At 28.4% G+C, this 17,655-nt stretch overlaps 2 protein-coding genes across 2 annotated transcripts; one reads left to right on the forward strand and one right to left on the reverse strand.

The window, feature by feature from the left end:
* The first annotated feature begins 3,753 nt into the window (after positions 1–3,753).
* LOC100815834 (chaperone protein dnaJ GFA2, mitochondrial) lies at positions 3,754–11,598 on the forward strand. The gene is made up of 18 exons (XM_003532823.5): positions 3,754–3,964; positions 4,134–4,224; positions 4,431–4,517; positions 4,790–4,872; positions 5,452–5,535; positions 5,656–5,694; positions 6,020–6,112; positions 6,605–6,655; positions 6,742–6,829; positions 6,956–7,020; positions 7,106–7,180; positions 7,348–7,420; positions 8,716–8,807; positions 8,907–8,978; positions 10,363–10,419; positions 10,505–10,553; positions 10,747–10,813; positions 11,102–11,598. Exons 1-18 carry the CDS (start codon positions 3,893–3,895, stop codon positions 11,196–11,198), a joined length of 1,335 nt encoding a protein of 444 aa, XP_003532871.1. The 5' UTR covers positions 3,754–3,892; the 3' UTR covers positions 11,199–11,598.
* Positions 11,599–15,398: 3,800 nt separating this feature from the next.
* LOC102662037 (protein LIM1) lies at positions 15,399–16,471 on the reverse strand. Its single transcript, XM_006585280.4, has 2 exons — positions 16,102–16,471; positions 15,399–15,412 (listed from the first exon to the last, which is right to left on the reverse strand). The coding sequence occupies exons 1-2, from the start codon at positions 16,424–16,426 to the stop codon at positions 15,399–15,401; spliced, it is 339 nt and encodes a 112-aa protein (XP_006585343.1). The 5' UTR covers positions 16,427–16,471.
* Between the last annotated feature and the right edge of the window lie 1,184 nt (positions 16,472–17,655).

A 17,655-nucleotide genomic window follows, 5' to 3' on the forward strand; every position in this document is an offset into this window, starting at 1 on the left:
AGAGAAGCAAAGACCCAATAATTTTTTTATTGATTTATCTCTACTAACTGAGATTATATTTAATTCTTCTCAATCAACCAAGTTTTATTATCTTTTCACAGAGATATAAGTATTTTTCAAGTCTCTTATAAAAAACTTATCCCCAAAAACTTTTAAAATTCAAGTATTGTTTTCTATCAAGCCACATTTGATTCTAAAGTAAACCAACCGATTTGTTGAAGGTTGGGTGCACTTATACAAGGTTATTGTTTTACATATGAATTTTTAAATTATGCATGGTCTTTTTCTCTCTAGATATACAAGGTGTTTTGATAACTTTTTACAACTTATGAATTTTACAAGAATGAGAATTTAAAGGTTAGAAAAAATATGTAATTCAAAATTCGCACATTTAACTCTTGAGTATACATAGGCTTCTTCGAAAGTAATCATTGAGAGTAAACAATCTTCATTTTTGTGTCTGGTGTAGCACTTGGAAAAGGTGTCTATTTGGAACATTAAATACAAGTACCCTCCATAATAGAAGTATAATATTTATTTAAGTGTATTTTTTTTTTACTTTATTTTAAGCTTCATTAAAAATATTTTAAGATATAGCATAAGATTAATAGTAGAATATATAATTTGAAAAAAATGTAATTATTGAAACTAAAAATATAATGAAAAGAATTTACCTATAGATAAAAAATACAAGATTTTAAGATTAATTAAAAAATAAAATTATAATACCTTAAAATACATTTTTATCTATAAAATAAAGTTGAAATTTATATAAAATTAACATATAAATATGTTCATTTTTTTATTCTACAATTTTAAATTACTTTAACGATAGTTTTATTGAATACTTATGATTTAATGTGATAGAATTTTAGGTTTTAGTTATTACCTCTTTAGCTCTCAGTCGCATGTTAACTTTTTAGCTTTCTTGAACATAATTTATATATACTTAAATTTTAATTTTTTATTAATCAATAAATTTATCATCTAATATTTATTGATAAAATTAAAGTATTTAACTATATAAAATCAAGATAATTACATGTTATTGTTATATCTATTTTTTATTAAACGTAATTTTTAAATATTGTTAAAAAACATTATTTATATGTTAAAATACATAATTATATTATTATATTATTATAGTAATTACGACTAATATATATTGTTATATGAACTAACTAAAGTAACTATGATCAATATAAATTTCAAATAAGATAAAAAAATTATTTTAAATAAAGGTAATATGATTATTTTCTATTTCATAATATGAAAGATATCTAGCAGAAAATGTTATAGCATTGTTTTTATAATATTTTAAACAAAGGTAATATGATTATTTCCATTAATGTTGTAGCATTGTTTTTATAATACTTTAGATTGTTTGAAATATTATTTCATAATATTTATTTAAATTACCACTTTACCTAACACATAAATAATTTCATTTCTTTGTTTTATTGTATCTTCAAGATTATAGTCTAATAGATATATAATAAACTATATATCTATAAGGACATAAATAAATAATAACTAAAAATATTATACTTTACAAAATATGGTCAAAATAAAAAAAAATATTTGTATATAATTCCTAACATAAAGAAAATATTTTATAAAAATGTTCATAAATAAATAACTTTTATCCATAAGATTGGTTTGATGGTAAGAGATAAAAGAAAGATGACTCATGGGTTCAAATTTTCCAATAATAAAAAATTAACAAACTAATTATTAGGCACTTGTTGATAATAAAAACTTTTATCCGTGCATATGACATCTAATATTGAAATTTAATTCTCAAGTTATATTTAAGTAGTTTAATAATTGATTTAATTTTAATTAACTTAACCTTTTTATGTAATAGGTATTTTTTTTTTGTAAAGGAAATGACTATTGTTGTAATTTCAAAGTTACGAAAATGCTTTTTAAGAATTTAAAGTTTTACAAAATATTATAAACGTTTTTTAAAATTGAAAAGTAGATGAGATAAAAACAAGTGAATTTAAAATTATTAATTTAACTATTCACCAAAATTTATATCTATTTTCTTGAAATTTTCATTAAAAAAATTACAAATATTTTTTAAAAACTAAAAAATGGGGTTAAATAAGTAATTTTGAAAATTATTAACTTTAACTATTTAAAAAATCTTATGAATAAGTAATATTGAAAGTTCAATCTTTTAAAGAATATCTTTTAAATGGTTTATTGAAACTAAATATTTGAGATTATAAAATTAAATTAAAGTTTTCTAGTTTTAATAATTCACAAATTTTTGTAAATTCTTTTTTCTTAATTTTAAACTGTAAAAAAACATTACAAATTCTTTATTGAAAACTAAAACTATGAATATTTGACATTTATTTATTACAAATTCTTTATTGAAAACTAAAACTATGAATATTTGACATTTATTTATTGAAAAATCGTTATAAATGTTTTATTGAAACTATCAATAGTAAACTAAATAATTATGTTTATATTTATTAGTTTTAATTATTTAAATATTTCAAAAATTTATTTTTCAAAAATATTTAGACTTAGATATTTTTTCCCTATTGCATTTAATCCCTAATACCCCCCCCCCCATCCTTATGTCCCTAAATTTTTTATTATGTATTAAATTATTTTAACATTGTTATAAATAAATTTGTAAGGTTTTAAACTTTTTTAAAAATATTACAAATGTTTTATTAAAATTGGAAAATTTTCAAATCACATAGTTAAATTTAAATTTAATTATTTAGAAGTTATTGTAAATTGTTTTTTTAATAAGACACTGACAAATGAAAAACAAGACTAACACTTGGCATCCCAACAAGATTGTAAATTGTTTTTATAAATTGTAAACTTTTAAAAAAAATATTAGAGTCTTATTGAAATGGAAAATAGTTGGCATTAACTAATTAAACTAAAATTTATTAACTTTAATTATTTATAATTATTATAATAATTTTGAAATTCAAACATTTTAAAATATAAATTATTGTTTGGGTTTTTGGCGGAAAATTACTTTTTGGTTTAAATTAGTATTTTTAAATAAACTAATTCTAATAATTAAAATGCATCCTTATTTTTTTAAAATGTCAGAAATGCGTTTATGAAAGTAATAATAATTGGGGGTTAAATGATTAAAGTCATATTCACTGCCTTTAATTAATTAAAAAAATTTATAACTTAGTTCTTGAAGTTTTAAATATTTTAAAATATTATAAGTGTTGTTTTGAAGCTGAGAATAATTGAAGTTAAATTAGTAATTATAAATACTTATTATTAATAATCAATTTCTTAAAACATGATTCATATATACAAATATTTTAAAATCCTATACATAATTTTTTTATATTAATTACTTATAAATTAAAAAAAATACTGCATCTTTTACCAAAAAATTTACCCCATACATTGCATTAGTCCATGCACTAGTTATTAAATATTCAAATATAGTACTGTAAAGATGAAGTTATATTTTCAATTGTAATATATATATATATATATATATATATATATTTTTTTTTTTGGTTGAATTAATTTTTATTTATTGTCAAATAATTAAAAAATATATTTGATAGTAATTTTTAAAATAGTTTATTATGAAGCTATTGATGACGATTTTTTCTTTTATAAAATACAATTACAATGTCATTAGATTTAAATTAGATTTTATTTTATTATTTTTTCTTATTAATTAATAAATACACTGGATACACTTTATTAATTAATTAATACTTTTCTTCTCTCTCTCCCCTTTTACGTCCGTTGCAACGCAACTGGAACCTTCCAATTGCTATTAGGGTTTTTGGAAGGGGTTTTAGGGCATTTTTTCGCAACCAGAAAACCCCCAATTCTCTTTCCAAGGCTTCGTCAATTCTCCTTCCAAAGCTTCCAAATGCTTCGCTCCAATGGCTTTAGGCTCCTTCGATCGCTGCCCGAAAAACTCCTCCGCCACGCCAACGAACCCGTACTCAACCCTCTTTCTCTTGCGTCTTGATTTGGCATTAATTATTCAACTACGATTTTTAAGACAATTTCTGTGTCAACCTTGATTGAGCAATTTTTTCGGATTTTGTTTTGTTTTGTTTTGTTTTATTTTGTTTTGTTTCTCTGATTTATTTTGGGGTGAATCTTAGATATATGATGGAGTGTGCCAAAGGGGTTATAGGACATTGAGTTCTGGTCTTTGTAATCCATCCAGAGTTATTGGGAATTTTTCTCCAAATGGTATGTGTTAAAGTTACTTAGTCAAGTTTCGAAGTTTTTTTGTTTTTGATTTGGTTGTGCAATTATATAGAGGAATGAGAACCTTTTGAACAAGTTAGTTTGACAATTATTGGTCCTATTATATCGAGCATTTTATTAAAAAATGAAGGCTATATTTTTTTTTTATGTTGTTTTTGTTGATCTTTTCCCGCCCTATGTAATTGCAGTTGGAAATGGTGTTAATTTGAAGAACTTGTTGCTTTTTGGAGCCGCGGATACATATTGGGGGACATCTAGATCCGTTCATGGGTCAGGTATGAAATATTGAATTATGCTTCTTCGCGTGGTTGCCTTACTTTTCATTCTTTCTGGAGTCATATGGAAATGCATTTGGAAAGCTGCTTTGGTTATTCATGGCTTGCATTTTGTCTACTATTTTGCTTTGGTGATGAAATAGAAGTGGCCTGAAGTTTACTTTTGTTGAATTAGCTCTGCATTTTCTATTTTGGTCTTTCCCCTGGATGGATAATTGTTTATTGCCCCTTGCATGTGATTGATTACTTTTTCTCCCATAACTCCTTTTCAGCATCATTGGCAAGGGACTATTACGAAGTGCTTGGTGTGAGTAAGAATGCTAGTTCTTCTGAAATAAAGAAAGCATACTATGGGGTAGGTTTTGCTTAACTAGTATCACTATTCATGCATTTTTCTATCAACAAACAATTTGTTTTTAAAATTTGAGGTAAACATCTGACTTATTTCCTGGTAAACATTTTTGTGATTTTGTATATCTTTTCTGGTTAAAAGGGATCACATTTTCACATTCCCACATTGTTTTAAAAATTCAAGTCTTTCCCATATGCTTAGCAAACTTTCCATTTTCCTTCTTGTATGAGGATATTGTAGTCATTCCCAAGTGGGCGACATTAAAAATAATTGTTTGAATTGGATGAGGAAGAGTTTGTTTTATATAATGTTGCTCTTACATATGCAATCACTTATTTACATTCTATAATATGGAAATATATTTTTCACCTACCTTTTTTATGATTTTCTTTTTCAGAATATATTCTCTTGTAATATTTTAATGTCTGCACAAGTTGTGTTTGTGAACATATTCCATGCAGGTCCCTTTATTTTTCCTTTATTCTCTCTTGACACAAAAACACACTTAATAAGTGCGGGTTATTTGTCTGAAATAATTCATTCTCTTTTCCTTTTGTACTCTTTTTTCTCCATGTTCTGCAGCTTGCAAAGAAGCTCCATCCAGACACAAACAAAGATGATCCTAAGGCTGAAAAGAAGTTTCAAGAAGTTTCAATGGCATATGAGGTGTACTGTTGTTGTTGTTGTGCTTGTTACTACCTATAGCTCTACTTGAAATTGTTATTTGATGAATGAACTGGCTTCTGGATTCTTAACTTTCTCCTCATTTGAATAACTGCATTGTAGGTTTTGAAGGATGAGGAAAAACGTCAACAGTATGATCAGGTCTTATGTCTTTCCAGATATTTTTTTTTGGCTCCTTTGTTGAACATTTTGTTGTTATACTGTATTGGGTTAAATTTATAGAATAGGTAACTTACTTTTTGCACTAAAGACCTGAATTATAGATCATAAGAGCATAGCAAAGTAATAATAGTAGGACTTAAGCAGAGGACCTCTGTTTTATGGAGAGATTGGAGAAGAGATATTGAGAGGAAAGAAAAAGCGGAGGGTAGGGGTTGGAGAACAATGACACTTTTTTAGTTCATTGTTATTTATCTTACCTATCATCGATTTCTTTTATTTGATTTAGTTTAAAATGAATATGTAGGTTGGCCATGATGTGTATGTAAACCAAGAAAGCACCAGTGGTTTTGGAGGCAACAGTGGCTTTAATCCATTTGAGCAGATGTTCCGTGATCATGTAACAACTTACTGGTTTCTATATTCTTTTTTATTGGTCATGCCTAATTATATATTAGTTTATCCTATTTCATTTTTTTGATAGTATAGTCTGCATTAGAAATTTTATATATTAGGAATTGTGCTTAATAATCAACTTTATATATAGTTTTGATGTTAAATGTATGCTGTTCAAACACTAATCACACTAATCATACAACTTAATCAATTACTAGTTCAATCCAAAGGCAGAATGATCTATTTAAATAGTGTACAAATGTGCATTCTTTCAACATTCATACAATCAATCAAGCATCTTAATTTGTATATGGTATGTTTGGTTGTGCATCTGTTCTGCTTTTAAATTTTAATTGTAGCACATTATAAATTTTATAAATTATTTGCTCTATAATTTAACATAAATGTCTATGAAATTTTCTCTGTTATATGTCCCTTATTTGAAGATTAATATGATTTCTTTTAATTCTATGGTATTTGCCTCAATGGTGATCAGGATTTTGTCAAGAACTTTTTTCATCAGAATATTGGTGGAGAGGATGTCAAGGTTCTTGTTTTTCTTCATATCTTCTGGACATCTTTAAGTATGCGAGGACTTGTTTGAGGAAATGCATCTTGTTCTGTTTTTCACAGACTTTCATTGAACTATCTTTTATGGAAGCTGTCCGGGGATGCAACAAAACTATTACATTTGAAACAGAAGTGCTTTGTAACACCTGTGGTTTGCTCATGACTTAACCAACATTTATATGCCGAATTGTTAGCTGTCTCTACTATATGTAGTTTAGTTTGTAAGGCCTGTGCACCTTGAAGGTGATAAAGTCTTTCTCTTGCTTGACTATTGCAGGTGGGAGTGGTGTGCCTCCTGGTACAAGACCTGAAACCTGTAGGCGCTGTAAAGGGTCAGGAGTGGTCAGTATTGTCTTAAATTTATCCTTTACTAACATATTATTATGATGGTGTTGATGTTAAGCTGATTGATTTGTTATATGTCCAGACATTTGTACAAACTGGCATATTTAGGATGGAGAGTACTTGTGGTACATGTAAGGGAACTGGCAAAATTGTATCGGTATGATGCAAACAATCATTTTTTTCATATTGATTCTATCATTTTTAGTTTATTGTACAAGTTTGGATATGTTGGATTTGACTGTGATTCATAATGTTGGTTCATCATATGCATGAAGTTATGCATACCGATCACTAGTAATTTTTTCCTTTTCTTGTTGGTGCCAGAATTTCTGCAAGTCATGCAAAGGTACAAAGGTTATCAAAGGAACGAAATCTGTCAAATTGGATATTATGGCTGGTAAGTGGTAACCATTATTTTTGAAATTTTGTGATCCATTGTCATCATGTTCATATGGCTTATTATGAAAAAATAAAATGAATGAGCAATTTCTCTTGGATTTTTCTTATCCTGCTTTGTAGATTAAAATTTGTTTGGTAGGAACTAGGAAGAGACCAAACACTAACTCTGATTTTTGCCATTATATATTAGCATTAATCTGACAACAAATACAAACAGAAAGAAGCTACAAATGTTTAGCATATTAAGAGCATGATTATCAGTTTCGTATGAATAGTACAATACGTATCCCGATTTGGAACAAAAATATGCCCAACAATACAAATTGTAGCATGACTTGTTTTTAAGCATGAATTGCTTTGGTATTGGATGATTCGTAATTCTGAACTGTCTCTCACGATCCAAAAATCATGGATCGCAATAGGAATCTAGGTCGGGTTTACAGGATCTGACTATTGAAAAAGCATTTCAGTTCACTTTTTTTGCAAAACTTTTCAGGAAAGAGGAAAACTGCCGCTTTCAGATTCACATGTGCCCAAACTAAAACTTCATTAATTTTAATTTTCAATTGGCTATTTTTCCCTTATATTTGAGAGAGAAGCTCTGTTCTGTTTATTATGCTTCAACCAATTTCATCGTGAAGAGAACTGGAGATGTGAAACTGTGCTGTGCCGACTGCTTATGCTTTTTTGTAATTTTCAATTGCCTTTTGTCTTCTTGTGGTGGTTACTTTTTCTTGTGGTCCCATGAGTCTATTTCTTGTAACTTGTAATTTCCTTTCTTTTACTCTCTTTTTGTCAGTTTATGGCTTCTATTCTTTTAATTTCTCATCTCTTATTTGTTGGGTTCTTTTTTGAGGTACAAGTCTTATTTCATCTTATTGGTTTTACTTTTTAAGGGGTTGAACACTTTGGACAGTTACTATTTTTTGTTCTTTTGATTTATGACTTGAATATATGAAATATTAGGTTATATTTTTATTTTATTTTTTGCAAGTCGCTCATTTTTACCTAAAAATGTGATATATTTTATTCATAATGTATCTTATGATTCATAATATGATTTGATTCACGATTCATAAAATAACCTTTCTGATTCACGATTCGAATCTCGATTTGATAACCATGATTAAAAATATTAAAAGTGATGCTTTTGATCATTAATTTTTTTACTAATTTGGAGTGATGTTGGGTGTTGACTATCTTTCTATTCATAAATTTGATTTAATCAATTATGGGAGAAAAAGAGACAAAAAGGGTTCACTTATTCACTTTTACATGTATTTACATTTGCAGGGATTGACAACAATGAAACTATAAAGGTTTATAGAAGTGGTGGTGCAGATCCTGATGGAGATAATCCTGGTGATCTTTATGTTACCATCAAGGTAACTCTTCAATCTATTCATAGCTTGGTGAACATTTCCATTTTTATGCTATATCTTCTCATAAGCCCAATAACTTTTTTATCGTTTTCCTTTGTGCAGGTCAGGGAAGATCCTGTCTTCCGTAGAGAAGGATCTAATATTCATGTAGATGCTGTCTTAAGTATCACTCAGGTAATGTTCCTTAATGAAAAAGTTTTGAGCCTATGCCTGGTTGTTTATTTCAGGTATCTATTAACTTATGTGTGCATTTTGTTAGTATTAGTTTATAATTCTGGGGATGCAAATTGGTGGCATGGCCTAGATAGAGAAAATGTTGGGACCATGTGGGGCATGTGTTTTTTGTATATTTGCTGTCAATTTGAAATCATGTGAAATGCTCCACCTAGTCTAAACCCTATTTGGAGTTGAGACATCTTCATTGAGGTAAACCTTTTCTTTCTACTAAAATAGTCATACCTTTAGCATAAATCACCTTCCCCTGGCATTACATGTGTGTTTGGTAAGACAGTTACCTCTAGAAGGAACTCAGTTACTTCTGTGTTATTTCCTTATTTTTGACACAGTTTTTAAGAGTAATGTAGATCAGAAAATTAGAGCAACCATGCTCTACACTCTACAGCAGATTTGAATGATACACTGCCAAATCAAAAAAATTATTTTCCCATCAAACAACAAGATCTCAAACTTTTGTGTGTTTCCCGCCATAGCTCTGATAATACTGTTGGGAAAAAACACATCAACTGGATTACCAACATGCCCAAAAGATGGAGCACACTATAATTAATGTATGAAATTGTCTCAAAAGAGTTTTACTATCTCAAATATGATTACAAGAATTGTAACTCATCCCAAATTATGTATCACTTTACAAACCTAAGTACCCCTACTCAATAATTATAAGAAATGATAACACACTCATTACAAGAGACTTGCACACTTGCTCTCTTCTCTTGCTTTGGTTGGGATGCTTTGTCTTTTCACATGATACCCTTTCATTATGGTAGTGAAGGACTCCGAGTGTCAAAATACATTCCACTACCTCTTGGCTTTTCACCTACTGCATTTATTTGGAAAATTGAATTGTTCTTCCAATATGATATGATGCCAGCATTCAAATGACTTTCCATTCTAACTCATTCACCCTTTTCCCCTCTTTCAATTACACAAAATATCATTTGCAAACTAAATGTGCTCATGTGGACTTCAGTTTTTAAATCTAGAGACAAAATCAAGTAGCTCTGCCAATTATAAATCTTAAAGGATTAGAAAATAAAAAAATAAAAAAGTGGTTTTGGGAGCAAGGTAGTTTGTTCCTGATTGACTTAAAAGGCTTCGGAGTTTGGACATTTAATTTGATTTGTGGTTGGATACCTAGCAATCATCAGCCATGCTAATTCTGGTATATTTATGGTCTTCTTTCTAGATTGGTAGTGGTGGTTGTGGTGTGTGTTATAAATTTTATTTTTGTGCATGTTTAGGATCTTAAACATCTTGCTAGTTGTTTTTGTGGGTACTAAATGTTTCTTGAAAATAATTTAAACACTTGTTTTTTCAGGCTATTTTGGGCGGAACCATTCAGGTCCCAACTCTTACTGGAGATGTTGTTCTTAAGGTTTGCATTGCTATTGCAATATAATTTCTCATGGAATTTTGGTTTTAGTAACCGATTAAGTTTGATGATGGGTTCTGTTTGGCAGATTCGTCCTGGCACCCAACCTGGTCAGAAGGTGGTTCTGAAAAAGAAAGGTAAGCTATAGTTATATTGTTTATGGATAATTTGAGAGTATTTTGTAGAATGGGTTGTTTGAAAATATATTTTAAATTCCATGAACCTGTTGGATGGATTTTTGAAAGTGTTCAGTTTAAGGTGATATTTTCACCTTTATTAACTTGTTTGTTCTTTTTTTTAAAATGATTAACTTGTTTGTTCTCATAACAGGGATCAAGACTAAAAATTCTTACACATTTGGGGATCAATATGTTCATTTTAACGTCAGCATTCCAAAGTGAGTGTTACATTTGATATTGTTGAATATGGTTTATGAGTTACTAAGTGCATGTTTGGATTTCCATTAGGAAAGATCTCCAAACCTTGGTTTGAGTAAAAGTTTGTCTTGTAACTTTTGTCGAAAACATGATTTGGAGACTTCAAATGGGGAATTAAGTCCTATTGCTCACCCCACAAATAAAAATAGTGTAGGGTCAGGTTTTTAAGGGAAATATACTTCTTGGTGATGATAGTCTGATGGATGCTTAGAATATAAGTGACCTCTTTTTTGTGTGACATTCTGCAGCAATCTGACAGAGAGACAGCGGGAATTGATTGAAGAGTTTGCCAAGGAAGAGCAAGGAGATTTTGATAAACAGAGAGTTGCATCTGCTTCTGGTTGAAAACATTGCAAGAGTTATTATCAAAATCATATGCTCAACTAGGCGGTTGTTGAAGTTTTGTAGGATTAAGGATTGGTAATTCTTTTCTTAATTCCTTCCACTTTTTCGAGTGTATGTAATATTTATTTCTCGTCCCAAGGGATGATCACAATTCAAAATTTTTTTGTTAGAACTTAGAAGGCAATCCCCTCATGCTCCTCTAGGCTAGAATTCTAGTCAGTGCTGTATATAGTTTCCTTATAACATAAGAAAGGGCGCAAGTCACTCAATGTGATTCTTTTTCCTACTATCACGTCACATAAAGGAGGAGCCTTTATCATTGGACCATGGGTAAACTAGAATATAATTTCTGCATAGTGTCAACATGAAACTATATATATATTCATCTGTCTATTGATCAGTGCTATTTGTTCTCTTATTATGCCAGTGATGATTAAAAAATTGTGATTCGGTCCACATGGGCAATTTATGATAACTTATCAAATTTAACATTATCTTTCTTTAAATCTGTTGTACATTTCTGTACAGGTTAGTTTTTTTTTTTATAATAATATTTGTGGACTAGTTTACTTTGATTTGGAATTCAACTTAACTTTAACATACAATTTATGGATTATACTAAATCAAATTTGACTTTAAACCCAAAGATACTGTTTGGTCCCAGTTTTAAATCCTGTTTGTTACTATTTCAAAGTATGCTGATATTTAATATTTTAAGGTGTTCTGTTTTTCGAATGTCAACTATTTTTGGTCTTAACAGAAATTGTAAAAGTCATGTGTTTAGTTTTTGAATCTTGATAACGGGTGAAAGACTAAAACAACACATTCTTTGGGTTAGATATATGGACTTTGGATGTTTGTTTGAAGGTGTAAAATTGTATTAGTCTCATAGAGAATAACATTTTCAGAAATTAATAATTTTAATAAATGAAATGTATTTAATTAAAATTTAAAAAGAAAGGTGGGTATAAGGGCCGGTTTGGTCCGTTTAAGGCCCGATCTTGAAACTCGTGTTTTAAGCAAACTGAATAAATTTATTCTGTGAAATAAATGGACTTTTTTTTAGGTCTGTATCCGTTTCGTTAAACCCACGGATAAACAGACCGATCTACAAGTTCAATTAATAATTTAAAAAAAATAAAAATGTTTTTAGTTGTTTGGCACGATCATAAGCAAGAGAGAGGCGTGACACAATAGAGCCACAGTGACTTAGGGAGGCGCAAGGTGCAAGAGAGAGATGCAACATGTAGAGAGGGACGACACGTGCGAGCCAAGGAGAAGGAAGTGACTTTCTCGCGCAATGTTTGGCTGGGGTAAGGGAAGGGCGACACGGTGCTGGCCAAGGTAGAGAGGTCACATGCGAGCTGAGGAAGAGAAAGTGAAAGTGATATTGTCAATCTTGTCGCAAACTGAGGGCCAAGGAAGGAGACACGCAGTGGAGTAAGGGCTGGGGAACGGGAGGCATAGGGTGGAGTTATGGTTTGAAAGGAGAGACTCTGAAGTCTAAGTTTAAACTCTTAACTCAAATACTCAATATGTATAATTTTTATTTTAAAGTTAATTGTCTTATATAGGCTAAATGTGAGTCCACAGACTTTGGACTCAAGTATTGTTTATAATTATATAAGTTTGTAAAAAAAAGGACTCGTAATCCACTTGGTCCGCAAGTTTAACAGACTCGCTCGAAGATCTAAACTCATATACCCACCCCTGCCCAAGACCATCAATAATCCAATTTAGCAACTCCTAATTACATTTTATACATTTACCAATTTACCCCATATCACACCCCCAATTTATTTGAGTTGGAATGGCAAATGAGCCTTAGGAGCCCTAGGAAGAGGACTTTGTCGTTGGGGATGGACAAGGATCCATGGTTGGAGAATTGGTACTCTTCCTCGGCTTGGAGAAGAGGCTTATTGAAAAAATTTAGTTTATTAAAAAATAACTCAATTTAATAGTGTTTTCTTGGAGATCATAGGTTTAAGGAAGACAATCAAGACTACTGTAAAAATAAACCTCTTCACAAATGTGCAGTGGCAGAGCTTGAGAAAATAATTTGGAAGGACCAAAATAATTAAAATTTTAATAAACAAATTATATATAATGATTTTAATAATATAATTTTTATGATAATATTAGATATTTAATGATATTATTCAAATATTTGTTATTTTCTTAATTAATTGTCTTTTATGATACCAAAATATATTTTTTAAATTTATTAATAACACCTCTCTTATTATTTTATGACTTTTATTTTTGTACTCCATCTCCTACTGTATATAAAAAATCTCAATAATTTTTTCAGAAAAAAAATTAAGAAAATAATTATTTTTTAAAATCAAAATTGTAACAAAATTTGCAGAAAAAATTTTAAAAAACACAAAATTCACAAATTAAATTACAAAAAATCCACAAGAAAAATACGCAGGTTCAAATATTATTATAAGCTTTTTTATACTAAAAGGACTATATAAATGTTATAGAAAATAAGTAATAAAAATAGTTTTATTTTATGTAATTTAAATTTAGTGAAATAGTTCATTTATAAAATATTTTATTAAATAAATCATTAGGGCTGTTACTATAAAAACAAAAACATAAGGTGTAATATTAATATAAATTTGTCTATATTAATTATAACACAGAAAATGATTAAAAATTACTATCTTTGTGCTCTTTCAATGACTAAAATTTTATAAATTAATTTTTTTTTGTTACTCTTTCAATGACTTAAGCTATTGATAATTGAATAATAAATAATTTTAATTAAAAAATTATTAATAATTAAGATAAAGAACTTTAAATAATATTTTAAAACATTATGAAGAATATCATTACTAAAAACTAAAAATACAAATATTTTTTAAAACAATTAATCTGTTATATATATATATATATATATATATATATATATATATATATAACTTCTTATAATTGTTTTGGGGGGAATGGCCGCTAATGAAGATCCGCCCCTGCATATGTATTAAACTTAATTTGAGCTAAAATAATTTTGTGCCACTTGACCTATGAGCTCAATAATATTTAATTTAATATTAATTTTTAAAATGAAAATATTTTTTTAAGAGAATAAATATTATCAATCTAACATAAAATTAAATACTTGATATAAGAAAAATTACATAGCTTAATGAGAATGATTTGAAAAACGCTTTCATTAAGGAACGAGGACTCAAATATATATATATATATATACACAAGTCTTTTATCTGTCTGTCTTTTCAAAAGAAAATGATCATATTCAATTTAAGGGTATATATATTTTTTATTTAATTGAAAATAAAGTAAAAAAATTGTCTTTTAAAAATAAAAATTCAAAATATTTTTTTGTTTTCTTATATATATATATATATACATATATATATATATATATATATATATATATATATATATATATAATAAAGACAAATTAAATTCAAAAAGGGATGAGAGAATAATTGAAAAGAAATGAATTCTCTTTATGAAAAGTCGTACTCAAATGACCCACTCATTCTAAATTGTTTTTTTCTTTCATTTTATTTTCTTTGTTTTAGTCATTACCCTGCACCAAACATAACGACATGTCCTTTCTCCTACATAATTTTAAATTTCAATGGTAAGAACATTTCCAACTCTGGTTGTTTAATGATTTATTTATTTTTAGATATTGTTACTTTTTTTTTTTTTACTATTGAAGATGATCTACATGTTATGTTGCTTAAAATTAAACCACAGTCGTTTATATAAATAACAATTATTTATGACTAAAAAAATATTTTTGTTATTTAAGGATTATTTAAGGGAATAATTTAAGAATGACTTAAAATTATACTATTGAAATAAAATATATCAGTTGTTTAATTATGATATAACATTATAAAAATTAATTAACATAAGATAAATAACTCAAAATAAATTACTTAAATTACTTACATCCGGAAAGATGCTCTAAAAAAAATAGAATTGGAACAATTTCCCGCCAAACAATCTTGACCAAGTTTTATTACTTCAGCAATTAACTATTGTAACTCAGAACAATCAGAAAGTAGAACTTAGATTAAAACCTAATCCCACATATGGCATAGATCTCATATAGCATTATTAAGAAGCACTACATAAATTACTCCTAAAAATAAAAATAAAAAACATTTATTCCTAATAGGATTCCAGCTTCATGCTCCAATTAACTTCACTTTATCACATGATTTCACCTGCAAAAATAAAGAGCTAAAGAAGATTAATCCTCTCACCTGCTAAGCATAACAAAGGCCAAACGAGAAGGGAAAGCGAGCCACTACATGGGGTGTGGACAATTTTGATTCACACAACTTCTTCCCTTTCCCTATTATACGCATTATTTAACATACTGATTTTTGGTTAATATATACTATTAGCTAAAATTCACATGAGACTTTATTTCATAATAGGAGTCGCCCTCCTATTTAAAAAGTCATACATAACTTCTCTTGACAACCAAAAATTTGTTAAATTATGATGCGTTATTAGTATTTTGTCTAAATAGACTTTGTTATATATAGACATTCAATGATAACAATTAAATGAAGCATTCAAATTCAGAAGATGAGAGATGAAATTGTAAGAAGAGTGTATCTAAACTATAATTAACATAAATATAATGCTAAGATTAAAACTAATATAAACAATTTTAACCATTTATGTATATATGATTAAGATTTATTTCTCTCATCACCTCCTGATGAGAGATATAAATGTAAACCATGTAAATATATATAGATGGTTAAGATTAAACCTAATTGAAATGATCTTAATCATTAGTGTATGTTTGGTGAAGATTTATTCCTTTTACTTCTTGAGCTCTTCCTAGATATTATGCCCTTTTTTTTGTGTTTGTTCATTGAGAGAGAGAGAGAGATCTCACATGGATCAAAGTTAGCTGTGCACTTTTCTGGGAGCTGAGAGGCCATGTTACGGTCTACCCCAGAAATTGGAGGGCCATTAACAAGGACACACAAACATGGCTGCCCTAGTCCCTTTAGGGCATTGCAACAAGCATCATTTGGGGGAATAGGGCTAAAAGGAGCAACTGCTGCCCTACAAGGAATGAGTTGCACTAGTGCAGAGAAGAATGTGCTTGTGCAAGGATTGCTTTGAACTTGTGCAACTAACCCTGCCATGATCAACAAAATCCACAACAATGACACTGCCTTGTAACTAGAAAACTTTATCCTTGAATTGCTGTGCATTTCCACTCCCTAATAAATTAATTAAGTGAAACTATTTTTTTTATTACTTTTGCTATATACTATGTTGGGAATATCACTAAGGTTTTGGGTTTATTTATATATATGATATGATATGATATGCTCATGTCATGCATGATACCTGTTCTAACTAATAAGGGTCGTTCTAGTTATGCATGCTTACTATGTTTTCACTCTCAAAAGAGATAATCGTCAATGCGATTGTGCTGAGAGTGGCTACAGTTAGAAGATTTGAATAACGTGATTTCTCCCATGAAAATTTGTAAAATTGCTTCTGTGTACCTTACTTCATGACATTGTGGTGTAAGTGATATAAATATTTTCCCAATAGCAGGGGCCAGCAATTAAGATGTTTGATTAATCGGCCTAATCCTTACACGGTTTTACAGGGCATTTATATAAAGATACATTTTTCGTGGTGTTTAAGAAAGAGTCACTTGTTCAAGTGGTGGACTGTCTCAACTCAAGATCTTTCATGAACAATGAGTTTGGGGATATCATTAAAAGATGATGTGAAGCTGAATTGTTTCCAAAACTGTTTAGTTAGTTTTATACAAGCCAATCAAATCACTCATTGCTTAACAAGGAATGGAGTCTAGATTTTTTTTACTAGCTAACATGTTTTTAATTGCATTCCAAATTGTATTCCCTATCATGGATGAAATATGATTATCCTTTCTTAAAAAAGAAAAGTAAGAACAAAATAGTCATTTAATTTGTAATACTCGTATGCTACAGTTTAGGTTAACGTTGTAAATCAATTAAAACTATCGATAAATTATTTAAGTTTAAAAGTTATTTACTTAACTAGAGTAATACAAATATGAATTTAGGCATGATTTACACAAATGAGTCAAATTTAAGTTTAACATCAAGGATGTAGTGTGCATGAGTTGTGAATTCTTTGATATGAGTTTGATTCTTATGAAAAAATTACCAAATTTAATGTTGCGGGATTTTTGAGGATTTAAATAAGGATTCCATAGAGGATTGATTGTAATTATCATATTTCTAAGTATTTTTTAACATTATTTAAATAATGGGAATTTATGCAATTGTGTTAAAAGTATTTTTTACCTTATTTGAACAATGTTTTTTGTGAAAAGTATTCAATCCCTTAAATTATGACAAATTATGTCAAAAATCAATTCCCACAAAAAATTATTAATAATTTAATTAGAATTAGTTGAAAAAAATTAATTCAAAAATAT

Source organism: Glycine max, chromosome 8 (genome assembly GCF_000004515.6).
Source record: "Glycine max cultivar Williams 82 chromosome 8, Glycine_max_v4.0, whole genome shotgun sequence".
NCBI classification, from domain to species: Eukaryota; Viridiplantae; Streptophyta; class Magnoliopsida; order Fabales; family Fabaceae; genus Glycine; species Glycine max.

Bases quoted from the DNA above. Each gene is read 5' to 3' on its own strand.
- LOC100815834 (XM_003532823.5), top strand. From the start codon at position 3,893: ATGCTTCGCTCCAATGGCTTTAGGCTCCTTCGATCGCTGCCCGAAAAA. The intron at 3,965-4,133 runs GTACTCAACCCT...GGTGAATCTTAG, and splicing joins TCCGCCACGCCAACGAACCC to ATATATGATGGAGTGTGCCA. The intron at 8,808-8,906 runs GTAACTCTTCAA...TCCTTTGTGCAG, and splicing joins ATCTTTATGTTACCATCAAG to GTCAGGGAAGATCCTGTCTT.
- LOC102662037 (XM_006585280.4), bottom strand. From the start codon at position 16,426: ATGCACAGCAATTCAAGGATAAAGTTTTCTAGTTACAAGGCAGTGTCA.